General features: G+C 36.8%; 1 protein-coding gene across 8 annotated transcripts in view; it reads right to left on the bottom strand.

Annotated features, from left to right (window-relative positions):
* Positions 1-2,760: 2,760 nt before the first annotated feature.
* The window catches only part of LOC106660588 (maternal protein pumilio), a 62,878-nt gene continuing 47,753 nt past the window's right edge, over positions 2,761-17,885 (bottom strand). For 6 of the 8 annotated variants that reach the window (XM_014383641.2, XM_023462002.1, XM_023462001.1 and 3 more), the window contains 9 exons: positions 11,969-12,364; positions 11,297-11,537; positions 10,447-10,611; positions 9,548-9,667; positions 7,899-8,229; positions 7,317-7,557; positions 6,696-7,086; positions 6,410-6,578; positions 2,761-6,262 (listed from right to left, as the gene is read on the bottom strand). In XM_014383641.2, coding sequence (XP_014239127.1) covers positions 5,953-6,262; positions 6,410-6,578; positions 6,696-7,086; positions 7,317-7,557; positions 7,899-8,229; positions 9,548-9,667; positions 10,447-10,611; positions 11,297-11,537; positions 11,969-12,364 — 2,364 coding nt within the window. In that variant the 3' untranslated portion in view covers positions 2,761-5,952. The remainder of the gene's footprint in view (positions 6,263-6,409; positions 6,579-6,695; positions 7,087-7,316; positions 7,558-7,898; positions 8,230-9,547; positions 9,668-10,446; positions 10,612-11,296; positions 11,538-11,968; positions 12,365-17,885) is intronic. The other 2 variants (XM_014383642.2, XM_014383644.2) reach the window with 2 other exon arrangements.

Here is a 17,885-nt window from a genome sequence, read left to right as displayed (position 1 = left end):
AATTAAGGATTATTATTTATAGAATTTGTCGATTTTTTTCATGAGCTTTATTTTATATCGGAATTTGATCGTGAAAGATACAGTGAAAAAAAATTGGCTCCCACTTTTGCACGCTACACAAAGCGGAGTTCCATAAATTTTTGTTTCATTTTGTCTATAAGATATATTCATATATACACACTTTTTATAATTAGAAAGATAATGATCTTACGAGCAATTTGTAATTATAAATTTTGATAAAAAATTGTGTCGTATTTTTGAGGGTAAAACTTTACATTGTTCTGACGCTAAACTTTTTCTGATGTTCGCTTGTTTTATCAATCACATAATATAATTCTCTGGATCGCTCCTAGAAATAGACGTCTAGACACAGTTTTCCCGAGTTTTTTGTGAATGCATGTATGCGGGCAAGTGTGTGTGTGTGTGTATAAATGTGTGTAGCACAATGCAAGTGTTTGGGGGCGTTGATGTTGTACTTGGCTAAAAATAACGAACCGTTGGTGTACGTTTGTATTTCAAAATATTGTTAGTGAAGTCTAAAAAAACCAAAAGACAAATCAAGCGAGAGGAAAAGAGGAAGAATAGCGCGCAACTGTACATCAGTCTTAAATATCAGGACGCACTATTACTTGATTATAAAATGTATTCTACATTCTGTGTTTTGTCAATTTGTTTATTATTACTTTTCATACGCTTAATGGAATAAGTTGTTTTCAATATTATCGTTTAGAGCTGTCGTTTCTAAAAATTATCACGTGTCTTATATGAAAAGTTTTAATTTTTTGGCATTTGTTTTTAAAAAAAATGTTGTAAATGTGTATTATAAACAATTCTTCACACTGCGTGTATTTTATAGTTAGCTGTAAATAAAGCCAGATTTTCGAGTTTGTTGTATATGTCGTGTAAGTGTAGTTTTGTTTTTCAATGGTAGTTTTAGTACGTTCTACAAGTGGGATGTCGCAGATCTTTCAGATATATAATACAATTAGCGTGTAGTAGTAATAAAATCATATACAATTGTTACAATATTCAAATATTACTTATTACATATACATATCGTTTTTACCGATTATTTTTTAATATTTAGATATACATATACAGGTATATTTATATATATATATTTATAATATATATAGAATCAATATTTATAAGATTACTTGAATATTTATTAATATATTTATATATATAAATTAATTTTTATATATATATAATTTTTTAATTGTTTTTTATTTTTCATTATTTGCTTACAAGACTCACAAGATCGATGCGCTCGATAAAACTCCACCCTTTCATTTTAAAGAGAGAAATGTTAAAAACCACTATTTTACTTTAGTAGATACACTTTTTGGATCCAACATTTCAAATATGCATCGAATTTGCCTGGTTTTTGGTTCACAATTACAAGAGTCTTCAATCCTTCAATCATGAAATATGATTCATACGATTTTACAACTTTTTTTAATACTTCAACCTTCAAATTCACTGCTTGTCAATCAGATATCGATGTTAGTTATTAAAAATAAAGTGTATACATTTAAAATTTATATTGAACAATAGAATCGAATGTAACGTTTTTATGTATAGAATAAATTTTATTTCAATTTCAAGAAAAACGTATGCTATTTCCAACGAAACTTGAAAAATAAAATTGTTTAAGAGATTTGACAAAGCAGTCTCAATATTACGAAATATATGATACACCAAAATTAATATGCTATCAACTTTAGAAATCCCTTATAACTCGCAACCAGGCCAGCAAAAGAAATTTTTTCTTTTTAAAATGAAACAATTTCAACGTGGAAATATCGAAAGATCGTGGTTGTGAATGTATCTTTCGAACTTTATTTTATTCGTTATTTTTTACACATAACTGCGCATTGTACCTTTGCATGACACAATGCACTGTCGTTTTAATAATATAATCTCGCGTGCTATATAAAAAATGTACACTATGTATAATTAAAAATGGACAATAATTTTTATATTTTCCTTCATTTTGCGAACCTCATTTTTTCGCTCAGTATCGACACAGTTTGTAAACATAGCGTAGTGGCATTGGATTAAATTTTTTTATAATATTTAGGTTTTTGACAAAGAGACATGAAAAGTTCTGATTGTTATATTTGCTTTCTTTTTGGAGAAAATCCTATATATCATATTTATAAAGTTTTTTTTATATACTGGCTTGCTTACGTGTACATAAATTTGTGTATTTATACGTGTATATTTATAATATTCTTATCGATTATTATTTATATAAATAATGAATAATAAAGAAAGAGGCAATGATCAAACAATATGTATATATCTATATATATATACACATATAAATGTATATATATAAGTAATTGTATTATAGCGATAATATAATATGATATAATATAATAGTATAATGCAATAGAATGATAATGTTAGCAATAAATTTATAAATTTTTCTAGTTAAGACATGAGAGACATTTCTTTAAAATCAATGAAATTTTTTCGTAGTTTGCTGTTCATAAACTTTTAGTCTCAAAATGTCTACCGATTCATTTAACGCTGTGTTTAGTTTATCCTGTTTGAAATGTCCTTTTATTGCAAAGCATATAGGACAAAAACGCTGAACAGCGTATTTTTAAGAACGAGTTGATGATGGATGGTTTTTTTTCTATTACAAATGATGCGTGGTTCGTCTGCTTTGAAATTTACAAATGACGCGCAACAATTTACATTGATGAAGGAACTATTATCGTCATTCCTTAAACATTATTATCGTTAGTATTTTCAAAGCCGTTATTAAATGTATAATTATAGAAATAATTAATTGCCTTTATCTATAAAATATACCCTGACAACTGAAAACCGATCGATTTAAAACGTTGAAAAAGTGTATTTTATTTTTTATCATATATGCACTTTTATATTTTTCTTTATTTCTTGCTTTTAAGTTGGAATGTCTGTCGGTACGGCAGTCGGTAAAACTTTATTTTCTTATATTACTTCTTTCCCTTGCATATAGGGTATAATTACCCATGAATTATAAAATTATTCCTTTTCTCTAAACATGTGTGCCTTCGTTGAACATTTCCTCATAACTTGAATTAATTTACGAAAACCCAAAACGACTTCATACTTAGAATAGAAAAAACGAACTTACAAGTAAAATACAGTCGTCGGAAGATGAAACACAAAAAAGTTATTCATCAAGTTCTATTATAGCTCTCAGTTCTTCGTTTTAACCATTTTTTGCATTATTTTCTGATCCTCCTGTTCAGTTTATTCGCAATCTTTCACACAAGTAATTGTCTACGAAGAAAGAGTAAGATAGAGAAATAGTAAGTGAATGAAAGGGGGAGAAGAGAAGATGCCGAAGAATTTGTCAATTTGTTCAATAAATCGTTATTTACAATATTTTACAAAGAAAGATGATACAATTTTCTTTCATCGCTCTTTTCATTTCTTTTCTCTATTTTCTCGCATTTTTTAAGTTTACTTTTTGTACAGAAATCACAATGGACATATTTTCTTCTGTGAGTATCGCGAGCTGGTTATTAGTAGTTTTTACCCTTTTATTCTTGGTTTACATCTACATTAACAAAATATTATACATTATACAAGGAGTTAGATGGAGTCTCAAGACATTACCCTTCAAATATCTTCCGACGAAATTTCGTTAACTACTACTATATACTTTCAATTTTCTTTCCTTGAAAAATGCACGCAGAAAATTTGTATTTATCACGCGTTTGATGCTGTATTACGAGAATGTTACAGATGGAAACATCATTATCAAAGTCACTAACATCTGTAAACTGATCGAGTAAATAAACAAGATTAGAACGGATGAAATAAGAAGAAAATTGCTTCAACCGGTCCGCGGAAAAATTCAAGGAAGGCACTCCATTAAGAAGAATATATATTTATTTATATATTTATATATATGTATATGTCAATGGTCGTCTTTTATATATATTTTTTACAACGAAAACGGCCGAGTAATTTACGATTGAGGTAGAATAAGAAGGGACGATTTGAAAAGATGAAGGGATGAGGGGGCTAATTTACACGCGCATTGTGCGAACTTGATTTGCTGATTAAAAAAACTTTTATCATTTGTACAATATACATTTGAGTTCAAACACGTTCGAACATGCCCAAGAAAGCATGACTGAATGATTATGTGTGATCGTTTTACGAAAAATTTGCAAAAATCGGTAAACGCGTCACTATTATTTTTCTCTTGGCATCATCCGAAAAATTCATATTTTACAATTCTCCAACTTTTGATGATGAATTATACCAAAATAGACAAATTATACAATATAGATACAATTAATAATAAAGTTCAGGCAACTGTATCGAAACGCAACTCATTTTTTTTATAAATTTAAGTAATTAGTAATTATTATAATACATATTATTCACAGAGTCCGTTAAAAAAGAAGTTCCGGGATTTTTCTTATAATTTTTTTTCATTTTGTGAAAAATAAAAAAAACCGTTGCATTAGTGGCTTCTCAATTTGAATATGAGAAGCTCACGTTGTTTCTATACATATTTTCATTATTTATATCACAATTTACAAAAATTGGGGCTTTATTCTTTAAAGAGGTTAAAATTAACTGAAGATGGCTAGGACATTGCGCATGTAAAAAATGTTTACGTCAACGTTTTCTTTTAATATTTTAATGAAGTTAAGGAGAACGTTGTTTCTATTGAATGTCTAAGTCCCGCCTAATTGTTGTTTTTCTCATGTTTTTTTACGAAGGGATTTTATCGTTTAAGTTTTTAATCGGTCCTTATGGTAAACACTTTCAAAATGTACCATGTCTATAAAGTACACTGATTTGTTTACCAAGAATATTCAGAGTACCCGTATCAAGTTTATACAAATAGTCAATCACGAAAAATGCTATATTTTAAAATTTGTGTACTCTGTAAGCATTTCTTTAGCTATTAAACAAGTTGCAAACGATGTTTTTTGATGCAGAATTTGTGTATAGCTTGGCTTAAATTGGCAGTCACGTTGGAGCTGCTTTTTTATTTTGCTCCCATGTCAAAATTATAAACTCAAACTTCAATGTTACCAAATACCATTAACGTGAATGTTCTGATTATATTGAAAATTAATTCGCAAGAATTCTTACTATTAACGCAACAAACAAAATGAATCATTAAAAATAGCAAAGCTGGTTTAATGAATAAGCTATAATCCTTTAAATGTAGGAAAGCAATCGTAAAAGTGATTTACACTATGAATGTTAATAGTATTTAGTACTTTCAAACAGTACTAAATAAGACTCACTGACTCGCGTAAATTCTGCATACGCGAAAAATTTCCTATTTCGTACGGAAGCAGGATATTGTACACACAAAATTTGTTTAATCGTGCTGACAATATATGCAACAACAAAGTGCATACATTGTATTGTAATTTTTAATCGGTATTTGTTGTTATATTTAATGCCGAAATCTTTTACCTATTGTAGAATTATTTAAGTTAATCGTCAATAGTGAAACGAGAAAAACTTGAAACTATTATCCTTGTAAATAGCTTAGGTAATAAGCGAAGAATTTCATAGTACAGAAACTAATATATTCATTCGCATAAAATTTTTCCATTTGAAATCTACAGAGACATTTTAAATGGAAGATTTTAAAGATAGAGTACTAAAACAAAGGTTCTCTCATTATCTGAGCATGTGAAACCTTTTTCAAAATGAAACCTCAACTCTCAGTTAAATCAACTGATATTTACCCAGAGAAAACATTTTCTACTGACGCCACAGGTACGCATTAGCTTGATAATAAAAAATGATTTCACTTTTATCGCTTATTAGCTCCCTAATATAACTTGGTTGTTATGGAACCATCAGGCGTCAGTCAAAAATACCATTCAGTCCTTACGCAATTTTAATTCAATGATCTTGTTTTTTTCTAATACGCAAGAATTGCCTTTTGTCTCATTCGTTAACTTATAAAACCTGAGTCGATTGTTGAGATGAAGTCGGTCCAGCATTAGAAGCTGGTGGACCGATAGGGCCAAGATCACTGGCACCGGACGATCCACTAGTTGCAGAGCCTGAAATGCCTGGATTCAATGTCTTCATGGAGAATTTTTCAATCTTCACGATTATGTGCTTGCCGTACGTGTACTTGCGAAGACCAGCAAGATGAGGTCGGATTTTATGCATTAATATCTTGCGCTGGGCCGTTTCAGCAACGTCGATCATTTTCTGAACGACGTAATTAGCATACTGGTCCTTCATCATGATATTCAATGCACTGAAAGAAATACGCAAAAATTATGGATCAAATTTCATTCGGAGGAAATACTTGATAAAAGCACCTACTCAGTGTTAATGTAAGTAAAGATTGAACTTGTATGCAAAAAATAATGAGTAAAAGCGTGTAAACTAGCAAGGTATTTACCTATCGTTAAAGCCACAGACTTCTTCGATAAGAACAGCTCGTTCTTGCCTTGAAGCGTTAGTCACACATTTTTCAACAACGTTGCTAGCAAATTTGTGCTGCGAGAGAGCAAGTACTTTCCCTCGAACGCTATTGATGAGCTGGGCTTTATCCTCTGGCTTGCCGTGTTCTGTGAAAAATAACGAAAAAATATATAGACAAACATGAATTTAATTGATTTCTTTTAATATTTTTAATAAAAAGTAACAATAGATGTGTACTGTATATGGAAAAAAAAGGAAATTACCAAGAACATGCTGAATAACGTAATTGCCATATTGATCTTGTATGAGCTGATCGGTTGCTGCGTGCAATTCTTGAAGAATACCTTGTGTTTGCTCGGCCGTACAGTGCTCAAGAATGCGTTGGATCACTCGGCATCCGTAAGGATGAGTACTGAGCGAATGTACTTGACCAGCAAAGGCGCCAATGATAAATTGCAGTGCTCGTGGCTCTACGCACTCAATGCATTTTTGTACGACATGATTGCCATTTTGATCCTTCACGCATTTCAAGACATGTCCGTCAAGTTCGCGTACAATCTCCTGTTGTTGATCTGGTCCGATGGACTCCAGGGCTTTTTGGATGACACGACATCCGTACATTTGTAAAGCTAGAGGTAGGACGTGCCCGCGTACCTTAAAAATAAAATAATCAACATTCAAACATGGGTCTCATTGTAAACTTGAGAAAAAGTAGTTTTTCCTGCGAATGTCGAGTCAGAAATACGCAAGAAGTGCTTAATCACTTAAACAAATCATTTGACACGCAGTTGTCATCACACAAGTTTGCTTAAGAGGGTATATTGATTTTTTGCTAAATCTAGATATATATAAGCGCCATTTAAAAGACAAAAATGTGTACGAACCTTTTGCGCAAGTGTTGATTTTTGCTCCGGTGTGCCGAATTCGAAAAACTTCTGGATTACATAATTGCCAAATACATCGGTCATGAGTGAATAAGCGGAAGCAAGGATCTCTTGGAATACGAGTTGCTTTTCTGCTGGAGATGCTCGCTCGAGCTTTTGTTGAATAAAGCGGGAACCGTGCTGATCTTGGCTGAACTCAACTATGTGATTGGCCAAATCGCGAAGTTGAAGACTTGGATATCTGTAAAAGATGAGAAAATATAAACATAAAATAATGCAGTATACGGAATTGAAACATGAAAGGATGTTTTGCGGAAACACTGAGAAAAAATAAATAGATGAATAATTCAAGAATAGTACGTCGAAATTGACACAAAGGCGACCTCATTTCTCGTGACCGCAAAATTTAAACTTTAAAAAGCATAATTAAATGCTGCTGACTACTGCTGTTAATAAAACGAGTAGATCATGCACGCAATAACGTTCACTATTAAGAAAGTAGGTAATTTTTAATTTACTTCAACATCCCACGTATATATTAATGAAAAATAATTCAGATGCAAAAATGGTGCGCTCACTCACCTGTTGTTCCGGAAATCCTCAAGCAATCTAGATCTACCTCCGGTAGCTTTATCGCCCCCTGCTACACCAGCAGCCCCAGTGGCGGCGGCACCTCGTGCAGGTTTTCCGACAAGATTCGGGAACAAAGAGCTACTCGAACCAAAAACTCCATTAGTCGTCAGTGCTGGCACGGCAGAGGCACGGAATTTTGCCTCGGCGCCTGGCGCGGCTGACACTCGGTTACCAGCCCCGACGAGGCCACCGAGTGACCCACCGAGCGTTGGTGGAGGCGTAAGGGATAGACCCAGTGGACTCGGTGAAGCTGTTACATTCCCTGGATTCATTGTTACATCTGCGCAGATCAGAATGTTAAAGTTAATCTTGATGTTTCTTTCAATCGTTTTTATTCCATCATTAATTTGCGCTTTTTTCCAATTTATTTACACAGTTTGTAAGATAGAGAACTCAAGAATGCAGTTGGAAGAAGTATGTAGATTGCATAGAGAAAGATAGATAGAACGCATGCAGTAGATACATGTATAACGGTTTAATATTTAATATATGGTGGACCATAGTAGTACCAATAACAACAATTGTAATCATAATAACAACAATAATAACAACGACAACAATGACAACAATGACAACAACGTAACAACAAAAACATCACCGGTACCGAGTTGATTCGTGACAATTTTCAACGTTTTTTACAATTTCGCACAAAAGCTTCAAGTTTTGGATAAGTTTCTTTGAAAGTAAAAAACAGAGGAAAGAGATTATTTTTAAATTTATGTAAGCAATATAATCAAAGTCGGATTTCCTTGTTTTTTACTATTCTCAAATTGTATTTAGGTATGTAAAGTTCACAGCGAATTATTATTAAACATCATTTTATATGCGATAGAATAAAAGAGAGCCTATACAACAACAATAACCCCTCGTGAACAAGAGCAATGTACATATTGCAGTTGCTTTCTCTCCCTACTCGGTTTCTCGTTAAACATTATAACGAGAAGTTGATTAATTTATACCGCAAGTCTACGCATAAATACGAATAGACTAATGCAGTTTGCAAACGCTGTCTAAAACACGTGCGCACGCGTTTCTATCACAAAATATTAAGTTTTTCATTGAATCGTCGATATTTTATTAATCGCGATTCACGATGTCATGTGTCAGCCTTGATTTTCAAAAGTACAAATAGTCCTCGGCTTTATTTTATATAATATTAAGTTACACGAGCTGGCAAGATTAATACTCAATTAGTGCAGGCACACATATAAAAAATGACCAAATAGATGGATTTGCTTTACAAGCTTGGTCGCAAAAAAGTGTTCTTTTTTACTTAATAATGGATAGTGTAGAAAAATAATGTACATATTGCGGTATTTTAATTAATTTTACAAATAGAAGTATTCGTACACAGTTCCATTTTAGCCTAGACACACGGTAGATGAATTTTATACAATTATTTTGTAAAACATAGCCAAAAATTCAAAACAAATCCATTTATTTGTTGGTTTCAATCGAAAAAAGTTTTTGTTGTTGGTTGTAAAAAGGGTTACATGAAAATTTTGGCAAAGATAAGGGGTCGGGGGTCGATAACGTGTCGACGGGTGGCGGGGGGCAACCAATAGTAAATAAGAAAAGATAGGAGAACGTGCCCTCACCAAGAGCGCCGTAGCTTTGCGGCCATTTTCCTCTGTTGTATTCTAAGCTTGGACTAAATGCAGAAGTATTTCTATCGAAGGAATCCCTCCTACCAGTGGATGATGCTCCAAGACCCAAACCTAGTTAAGCACGGACATGGATACATGTTACATGAATGATCTTTTTTTTCTATTTTTTTTTCTTCAACATAAACGCAAACAAAACTTGACTTGAAACGAGAAACTTCGTTTACTCTCAGCGATTGAAAAAATGCGATATGAGTAGGCGCAGAGTAACGAGAACTAAAATTTGCAACCTAAACGGTTACTTCGTCGAGCAATAAGTATACGAAGTTTTACATAAAATTTTGAAATGAAATAATGAAAAAATGAAAGGACAAAAATTCACAAAAACTGATGTGTTAGTTTGATAAAAAAGAAATGTGTTATAAACGCGATGAAAGAATCATGAAATGAATAATGAATAGCAAGTGGTTAGTAATATAATTTAGCGTTAATGAAAAAAGGCGAAAAAATGATACAAAGGATACGAATACTTATATAACAAAGTGACAAATATTTTATATAAATTTACAATCATCTTAATTTTAGGTATTTTAATGGTTTACGTCTACTCTCTATCATTTTATTTATTTTTATCAATTTTAATAGTTTTAGCTATGTACTCAGTGATAAAAATATTTTGGAGAGTATACGTATTGATAAAACAAGCAGACTTTTTCTTTATATTTTTTGTATGCTATGATAAAAAATATTGTAGATGTGCGTGTTCGTGTAATTATGTGTAAATCTCTTCAATTGTGTATAATTAATAACAATAAATAAAAGTTGTGCTTGTTTGTGTTTGCCGATAAAAAATATTTGTAGCAAAGATTAAATTTTTTCCGATTGTCTTGTACCTGTGCTCTGTAGTTGAGCTGGCGAGCCTAGGGCTCCAAGTGGCGAGCCACCGTAACCCAAAGCAGCCAAACCAGCAGCGAGTCCGGTACCTTGCTGTTGAGCCTGTTGCACAGCTACCGCCTGGGCTTGTGCCACCACGGCAGCTGCACTGCACGCAGCTAAACCTATGGATATGGTTTTTTTCGTTTGTACAATTTATACAAAAGAGATAGACTATTACCGCCAAATTGTAGAAGAGCATACACATCACACGCGACATACATATTAACGCGCTCTATATGCAATAATTAATTTTACTATGTACATAATATATTTATAATAATATGAACAATGTTTAAACATAGTAATGATCATTTGGAATATGAAACGAATGCAAAAATATATACAAGATAAATTTATATTAAAACTAGTAAATCGAAAGCCGATTAGACTTCTGTTCAGTAGATTATGGCAGTTAAATACTCTCGCTCGAAATGTTTGCATGAAAATGAAACTTAGCAACAGACTGATGAACTATGTATATATCATAAAAAGTATTAATATGTAACAGCTAAAGTAGTGTCATTAATGAACTTGTCAGTGCTCCAAGTTTAGCCGCTCTAATTATTTGCCACTGTGATACGCGCGAGTGCATAATCGAGGGCTATCTCTCTTGAGAACCACTTGCAGTTATCATTGATCGATCAGTTGATCTTTGTGAAAAAAAATACATAGCACGGTATGTCCGTGGCTAAAATAGAGTGGGTAAATTTGGACGTGTACGCTCACGCACGAAAGTACTTGTATACACTCGTTTACATAAACAATGAAGCAAAGGAACGATTTGTATTATTATTGTTTTCCACTCACCAAGTCCTTCCATAGACGTAGCATTGCTGTGAGATGTTGGTGTGGCTTGTCCATAAAGGCTAGCTTGTGGTGGTGCCTGTGGCCCTGGTGGTGGTTGCGAGGGCGCCCTGTTAACCAAAACCTGGGCTGGACTCACGATACGCATAGGTGTACCTGCCGAGCTCAATCCGCGAACGCCTCCCATCACAATGGAGCCGTTTTGGTCATAGTAGGCTGGGATCACTTGGTACTGACCCTGAACCTGCAACACACATACGATCAAATATGAGCGCGAATTTTACATAACTTAATTTCCTGTGGGAATTCTCGGCTTTTACGATAATCGATACGTGCACGCCTGCTACAGCCCGTCCTTCCAATTATGCTAATAAAATATTGCACACAATCGAGTTTTCGCGATTCGATATCATCGTAGTAAAGGATTTTTAAATTTTTTATTTATACAAATTTGAAAACTCTTTGTATGATTGTGCTAGAGAAGCAAAATATGAGATATGAGATGGAGGATGGAAGTACTAACATTGTCCTAGTAACGGTTTGCAACCTTGTTCAATTAGACTTAATTATCCTTAGTGAATGAAATGATCGAGTCGTCTTTTATCGTTGCGAAAGTTGGAGTTGGAGATTATCTCGTGGTTACATTAAACGAAAAAGCAAGGGGAAAGAACTTACCGTTTGCGCGAGATTATTTGCGGTGTCTTGAGCGGCAACAGCTGCAGCGGCGGCCGACGACGGCGTGAGAGGTCGTCTCTGCTGTGGTGGTGCCGCTGCCTGAGGCGGAGCTTGTGGTAGCAATCCAGCTGGATAGACCCATGGTGTGTAGTACGGTGGTACTACGGGTGGTGCGCCGGTTATGAGGCTGACGTAAGGCGGCTCTTGGCCACCGATCACGTACGGCGTGGCTTGGAAGTTTTGCTGTTGCTGCTGCTGGGCAGCCGCGGCTTGCTGCTGTTGTTGCGCCTGCGATGCAGCCAAGTACTGCTGCTGCTGTTGTTGCTGCTGTTGCTGCTGCTGAAGTAGTTGGATCTGCTGCGGCGTGGCGCCCTGTGCTTGGCTCCGGAATAGTTGCTGAAGACAGAAACAAAACAAAAAATTAACATCATGAAAATAAAGATATATTCTTTTTAGAAAGGTTTTCAACGGAAACGCACGAAAAGCTAAACAATTATCAACGTTTTTGGGTTTTAAATACTTTGTTGCTTCTTTTCGAGCCTCTTTTCTCGCTCTTCTCAACTTTGGCGGAAGAAGAGAGTTGCGGAGATGTGGAGCGCGTAATAGCGGGTCTCTTTGGAAACGATTACTGGTACGACTGACTAAACGAGGTGAGCGCAACGTCTGCAACTCATGGCTAATTTAGCGATTTAATTGACTTTCGAATTTTCCGCCTCGTCTCCAGGATTACGTATAAATAAAATTGGGCTCGTTACACGGGGATAAGGAAAAATTGATAATTTCGACCGATAGACGCGACTACGCTACTATCTGCCAGTTTCGGAAAAAGGGGGTCAAGAACAGAGAGCGGTATTAGCGCAAAGAATAGAGAGCCCCGCGTCCCTCTCTCTCTCTCTCTCTCTCTTTCTCTCTCGCGAGCGCGAGAGCATTCGAAGTCCGAGGTTGAGCTTGTTCGGTTGGCGAGAAAAAGGGTCAACGAACTCGTTGTCAGCGGACGTTCACCGCTTCTCTCTCGTTCGCTCTCTTTCTGTCTTTTCACGCGCGCTTAACGCTGTTTATGCCGCCTTGTGCCTCGATCTTATTTATTCTCTTTTCTCTCCTCTCTGACAAGCACTTTTTTGGGCAAAAAATTACGCAATTTCTCTCACGATTTTTTCTTCCTCGTGTCCTCTAAGCTACTGAGACGACAGAGCTGGCCTAATGAACCGGTTAAACACACGAATAGACTTACATTTCTGTGCGAGCCTCGCCATTCTCATAACCAAGAGTGTGTTTGATGACTCGGATATTACGAACAAGGTGACAACGATACGCACGGCAGTCTTATTATATAAGAGTTAATAACAACGTCATAAACAAATTCCGAGCGTGCGGAGGTCATTAACAGGTTGCTTTCGGGCTTCCACGCGAGATATACATCTTGTACACGCTGCGCGTAGAAAGAATATACATCGTACGTACGAGAAAAGTAAGAGAGCCGGTGCGCTGCTGGGATCGGTGACCTTGAATGTGCCTAGGCGCACACGAGCACGGAATTGTGTAATGTTCTCATTACCAGTTTTCTCCGCGCTATGCTCTGCTCTGCTGAGTCTCGCTCCTATACGCGGGTCCAATGCACGTACTATATCTGTGCAGGCGCTTTTCAAGGAGCAGGAAAGACTGGCTCGCTTGCACGCGTGCCTACTCGTGTGCGCGCGTACACGTAAAAAGAGAGGGAGAAAAGGATAGAATTCAACCATGCGTTCCACCATTCGGTTATCAAACCAAACGCAAGAGATCCAGCTCATTCGGTCTGGAAAGCATCTCATGCATACATAGGACCTCAGGGCGCCTTCAAAGTTAAACTATATTCCTATCTCTATTTCTCTCTTTCTCTTTCGCTTTTTCATTTCTTGTTTTTTACGTTTCTGAGTCAAGAAAACGTCGCGCGTACACAAACGTTTACCTATCTCTCTCGATCTCGGGCGTTATTTTATACTCCTTTTTTTTATAATAGCAGTAGCAGTACTCCTTTGGTTGTAGCAACGTAGCAACAGCAATGCTAGAGAACTTGGCTTCGTGCGCAGCGTAATAATAACAATCCGCGATGATGATGCTTGCGTGCAAGATATAATACCAAGATAATATTAAGATAATTTCCTCGCACGGAGAGAGAACTGCTGTGCGCGTTCGTGCATACACACACACACACACACACACACACACACACACACACACACACATACATTTTTTCAGCGAGTTAATGAAAGAAAAAGAACCAGAATACATAATTCCATGCATTTTCCTTCGCGTTTTTTTCCTCACCACAACGCACTAAGAAGTAAATTATCGTGAGTCTAGCGCGTCTACATACGCGTGCACAACGTATGCAGAGCGATTGATTTTTCCACAGGTCAATCAAATACTGTATTTTCCGCATATACGTACGGCCAATTTTCTGTCAAATCGATGAGCTCAAAATTTTTTTTCGTCACATTCTATTTATCGCGTCAGCAATGACCCTGAATTTCCATTAACATATTTGATCCTTTTTCGATGCCTAATAATGTTTTAGACAGGTAGATATTTTTGGACCTTGTCCAAATTTTTTAATAAAAGAATCGTTAAGGCGCTCGTCTAAGCTTTTTGAGTAATTGCTGTTGTGCAAAGCATCAGAAAATTCCACACCCGATTCGATTCCATCTGAGCTTTCATGACCGAAATTCTTAAACAGCATATGATATCAGGACATAACATTTTTTTGGGTCAGTCGATTTGATAGAGAATCGGACAAACGTAGAAATATATCAAACCGGATTTATTCCTTACTCATTGCTTTAAGAATTATAAAATACTTCTTTTGATCTTACTGCGTACTTGGGCACATACGGACTATTTCCATGTGCAAAGTACTCTGCTCTCATTTAGAACTCGATATCAAAAAGAGAGGAAGGGAGTCGAGCTAGAGAATGTATATGACGTCGCCCTTTTCTAAGGCTTCTTTCCATCACTCGTTCACCTTTTAATCCATTCAATCAAACTAACACACGCAGCCGGTCGCTTGCATTACGCTACACAGCCGGCACAGACAGTTATGTGCATCCTATAGCTCGTGGAAATGTGAAATGAAAAAAAGAGCCGTACATCGAGGTAGAAAAAAATATCATTAGCGAGTAACAAAACAAAAGGCCAGTGGTGGCAGCGGTGGCAGCTCAAGCCTGAATACGTAACATGTAAATAATATCGATTCTTTCGTCCTACAATTTGTCCCTTTGGCTATCACATATACATTCATATTCATACATGTAGCCATGAGCCTCGCACAAGCGAATTAATCTTTGTGTACTGCTCATGCTGTTATCGATGTTCTACAATCGCTTTTGCATATATGTTCATGAACACACACACACACACACACACACACACATGCACGGATGTAGCGCGCGCCACACCAATACATAACATTCAACGACACTTCCTTCAGTTTTATTATTACTCGCGCGCGACACGGGTGAAATAATAACGTCTACGTGTGAGTGTGTGTGTATATAGTTTTTCGAGGAAAAAATTGAATAATTCATGCGGGTTCGCGCACACTGTCCTACCTTTGTCTAACACGTAACTATACTCACTATCTCTCTCACTATGCATTAGGTCCGATACAGTGTGTAGAGTAAAAAAAAAAAAGGGGGTGAAAAAAGCAACTCGCGCGTGCTGCAGGAAACTCATCCAAGTTTTTCTATAATATCGGTAAAAATGCGGCAGCATAAACAGGAGGTTCGACAACCTAGGTAAAAATTATGAAATAATCTCGCACGCATTATTATATCATACGCAGAGCCGATGCCGATGCTGCTGCTGCTGCTGCTGCTGCGTGCATATAATCCGCGGCATGGATCGGCGAAAGAGACACACGCGCGCATCCTGATACTCGGCAGTCGAGCGTCGTTGCGGCCGTGTCCGTTACTTAACCGCATCGTGCACCGTTATCTCACCTGAGCTGCAGGCAGCATACGTAGACGTTTCGCGAATCAACACACACACATACACACACACACACACACACACACACACACACACACACACACACACACACACACCCATACTAAAGTCCCGTCGTCGTGCTACAGTGTAGTAGCATGAGAAAACGAGGCTTCGAGAAAGTTGAACTCACACACACACTTGGGCTACTCGTTCAGATAGGAGGTTGAAAAAAGAAAGAAAAGAACTGTTCTTGAAGAATGACGTCGAAAAGCCGTAGCTACTGCGAAACAAGGATAATTAGAAGCTCGTTAATCTATGGCGTTACTATGTATAAATGTGTGATTTTCGCCTAGATACACGCTGATGAAGCATTTATTAAGCATTATTTCTTTCATTAGGCCCTTCAATTAACAGGAAAGCTCGGAATTTCACCGATTTACTCATTTAATTTTTTTCTTCGCACGAGAACACGTAGAAACTCTATACAATAAGCGACTACCGAGGCCGTGGCAGCAAAGTTACCTTTTCACCGGACTTGTTTTATTCTCCGAACAAACACTGAATCGTAAAATTTCGTCGTCCGGAGGGGGGCAGGAGGAGGAAGGACAGGGCGTAAAAAGAGAGACGGAGATGCGTACACGTACACCGAATTGAATATCTGCGTCAATGTGCTACGCAATGTGCATAGCAGAACGAAAGTTTCATGCTGTTTGCGTTACACAATCGGCGCGCGATAATCAGTACACATCTTCCTGTTTGTGCGCGTGTATATGTAAGCATAGGCATTCGATGTATTCCACCTGTTTTGTTGTTATTGTTGCCGGCTCTATATATACCCGAGCCTGTCACCGATGTGTATTTTGCTCGTGTGCATGCATTTATACGTAAAAGTGCGAAAGCACATATACACGTATAGGCAGGCAGTCAGACAGAGAAAGAGAAGAGAGAGAGAGAGAGAGAGAGACGCGTAGGTTTATATATATACAGACTTTGCATTTTCCCGTTATAGAGCGTTAACCTACTTTGCTGGCGATTGAATATGAGCCTATAATAGTCTCCCTCTTTTCTCGTGCGCGCCACCCTTGAGAATATTGCGCGAAGGCGGCGGCAACGGTGTTCGCGTGATAAGGCTATGTGTGCATTTACCTATATGTATATAGAACGTACACGCCACCGCACCTATGCTACACACCCTGTACTTACAAAAGAGAAAGAGGGAGAGAGAGCCTGATATGCTTTTAGCCAAATAGTCCGAGAGAGCAAATGTGCGAATTTTATTATACCAAGACCAAGCCCAATTTTTTTCTCTCTCGCAAATGCGACTACTGCTCTCGAATAATACGAATATGAATTAGACAAGTGATAGACACGCCATTTTCGTTAAGTCAAAGATAAAAAAAAAAAGGGGGTCAAAATTTGATCGCTCAATATGCTCCTTTTTTTTTAAAGTTCTTGATTAATGAGAGTCACAGTTGAGCTAGATATTTGGGAAAACAAGCGCACGATTAAAACCTTGTTTTTTAAAGATTGTTCTCGTTACAACGCGCATAAAGGCTTGACGATGGCGATGAAAATTTTGTAAGCAACGCAGTAACGTCAAGCTCGCGTAAGAAATCCGAGGAAAGTCACTTAAGAAGTGTGCAGAAGAGGCTGCGAAGCATGACTCACGGTATTATATGTACCTAAGCAACGCACACACAGACACAAACAGTGCAAATCGCATTCGGTCGGCGCCCCAGACGTCTACTTGAATATATACATACAGTAAGAAACGCGCGCGCGCATAAGCAAAGCAAAAGAGAACTCATGTGCATCAGGTATAACGTGCGGGCGAGAGAGAGAGAGAGAGAAAAGCCAAGAAACACCCTCAAACGATTCCTTTTTTGTTGGTTGCGTTTTGCGTGTAGCAGCCGTGCGGATCCATTACTCTTGGCGTTGTTGATGTTGGGTACGC

This window comes from Trichogramma pretiosum, unplaced genomic scaffold, assembly GCF_000599845.2.
Source record: "Trichogramma pretiosum strain Unisexual culture from Peru unplaced genomic scaffold, Tpre_2.0 scaffold27, whole genome shotgun sequence".
Taxonomy (NCBI): Eukaryota; Metazoa; Arthropoda; class Insecta; order Hymenoptera; family Trichogrammatidae; genus Trichogramma; species Trichogramma pretiosum.
Note: the sequence above shows the minus strand (reverse complement) of the source record. Positions and strands in the feature narration are given on the sequence as shown.